Source organism: Penaeus monodon, chromosome 25, assembly GCF_015228065.2.
Source record: "Penaeus monodon isolate SGIC_2016 chromosome 25, NSTDA_Pmon_1, whole genome shotgun sequence".
NCBI classification, from domain to species: Eukaryota; Metazoa; Arthropoda; class Malacostraca; order Decapoda; family Penaeidae; genus Penaeus; species Penaeus monodon.
In genome coordinates, this window is record NC_051410.1 from 40,572,403 (window position 1) to 40,574,199 (window position 1,797).

The 1,797-nt window shown below is 36.2% G+C and overlaps 1 protein-coding gene across 2 annotated transcripts in view; it reads right to left on the bottom strand.

The window, feature by feature from the left end:
- LOC119589277 (myosin heavy chain, striated muscle-like) overlaps positions 1-1,797 on the bottom strand; it is a gene marked incomplete in the record, with an annotated part of 11,977 nt that overhangs the window by 9,087 nt on the left and 1,093 nt on the right. For both annotated transcript variants that reach the window (XM_037937895.1, XM_037937894.1), the window contains 3 exon segments: positions 162-834; positions 1,152-1,278; positions 1,422-1,527. In XM_037937895.1, the coding sequence (XP_037793823.1) occupies positions 162-834; positions 1,152-1,278; positions 1,422-1,490 (869 nt within the window).

Sequence of the window (1,797 nt, forward strand, 5' to 3'; positions counted from 1 at the left end):
GAAAACGCCTTTGGATACAAAGCCCTCTATTCATCGTGATGTTTTCTTTGGTTACAAATTCACTTATTTAGAATGATAAACATCAGAACCAATAGGCATCAAACCTGGGAAAGATATCAGTACTCAAGACAAAGAGTTATTAACTAAATAAAAAAACTCACCTAAAACTCTCACGAAATGGGACTCTATCACTAAGTCCCCCTAATGATGGTCTTCCTTGGGGATTCTGAGATTCTTCACTTGCAAACTCTCGGATCGAGGAATTACACACTTCTTTCACATCTTTGCTTACTCTTGCTCTCTCCTCGTAGGCCTCCCTGTCATGATTCATGCTGCCCATGGAATCTAGAGATAATCGTGGTATATCATCCACATTCATTTTTTCTGCTGTCTCAAGGCTGGGTGTGAAGAAGTGATCTCTGGTTTGTGAATCTCGGCTGGTGCTGTGTGATGAATGGGAGTGATTTCTTGGTATCTCGTTATCAGAGGCAAACACGTGAGTGAACTTTCCATTTACTCCATTCGCAGCTTGTATATTAGATTCATGAAAAAAGCCTCCAGAGGTCAGAGTTTCATCACCTCTGTTGGGTTCTTTGTTGTTACCAAAATAACCTGAATCAATATCCCCAACAAATTTTTCTGAATGGCTGTAATAGTTCTTTATATTGTTCAAGGGAGTGTTAAGTCTTAGCTCTTCTTGAGGGCCCTTTGGTGTGTTTTCCTTAGGAGCTGATATATCCCTTGATGTATTAAAGTTAGACTGTCGAAGCTTTGCTCTTTCTAATGCCAGCAATTCTGCAGCTCGGATTAATGTCTCAATCTCATCCTCGTCATCTGAAAGATAATATCCAATACTTCAGGGTATACACAATGGAAATATTGAAAAAAAGTAAAGATAAACTTCTTTTTCTTTCACTAAAACAGGAGAATGAGAGGAATTACATACAAAAAAAAACCACAATGGTTACTTCTTCAAGCATGATACCTTTAACTGACAACCTTTGCATCAGGTCTTTTTAAAACTGTTTCATATCAAAGTTCTTGAAGTGCAAAGAGCAACTTGACAATAATGCTCAAATAAAGAACTTTTTTAAATGCAACAATAATCACCATACTATGCATTTCATAATTCTTCTCATCAGGTGACTAACCTGGTCTCATTCGCACTGTAGGAGGTTCATTTGAGAATAATTCGGCCGATGACGTTCCTCTGCTTTCGATTTCACTCTGGCACTCTGAGGCACTGCTCCACACACTGTCACTATCTTGCTCAGCTTCCTGTTTATTCATTAAAGTCAAAGAAATTTACATCTCTCAATGGATATTATGATTACAATTTTCTCAATGCTGTTGGCAAGATAAAAAGAAAAAAACAGTACATTCAAAGTCAAGACTGACCATGACCTTACAGTTGCACTTACTGTACAGTCTGATGGAGGCTTTTTGATTAAGGATGATAACGTATTTTGCTCTGGATACTCATCAGCCATAATTACAAAGGGGTTAATTTTCCTGCACGGATCCAGTCTGCAGAGATGGAAAAAAAAAAATAGAAATAATTAAACTACTTATGTTTAACTTTGTAGAATTACAAATACAATATCTGCATTTATTCTTTTCATGTGAGTATGTGAAAAATTATACTTTGTGATGTAAATCTATATGCACTAGCTATATAAGAAAAAAAAAGCATATCTTAAATAACCTAGGTATCTAAATCATCCTGTAGTGATTAAAAAGGTACCATAAGTACACATTACTTTGGAAGTAAATAATAACTGATACAAGAAACCAGCA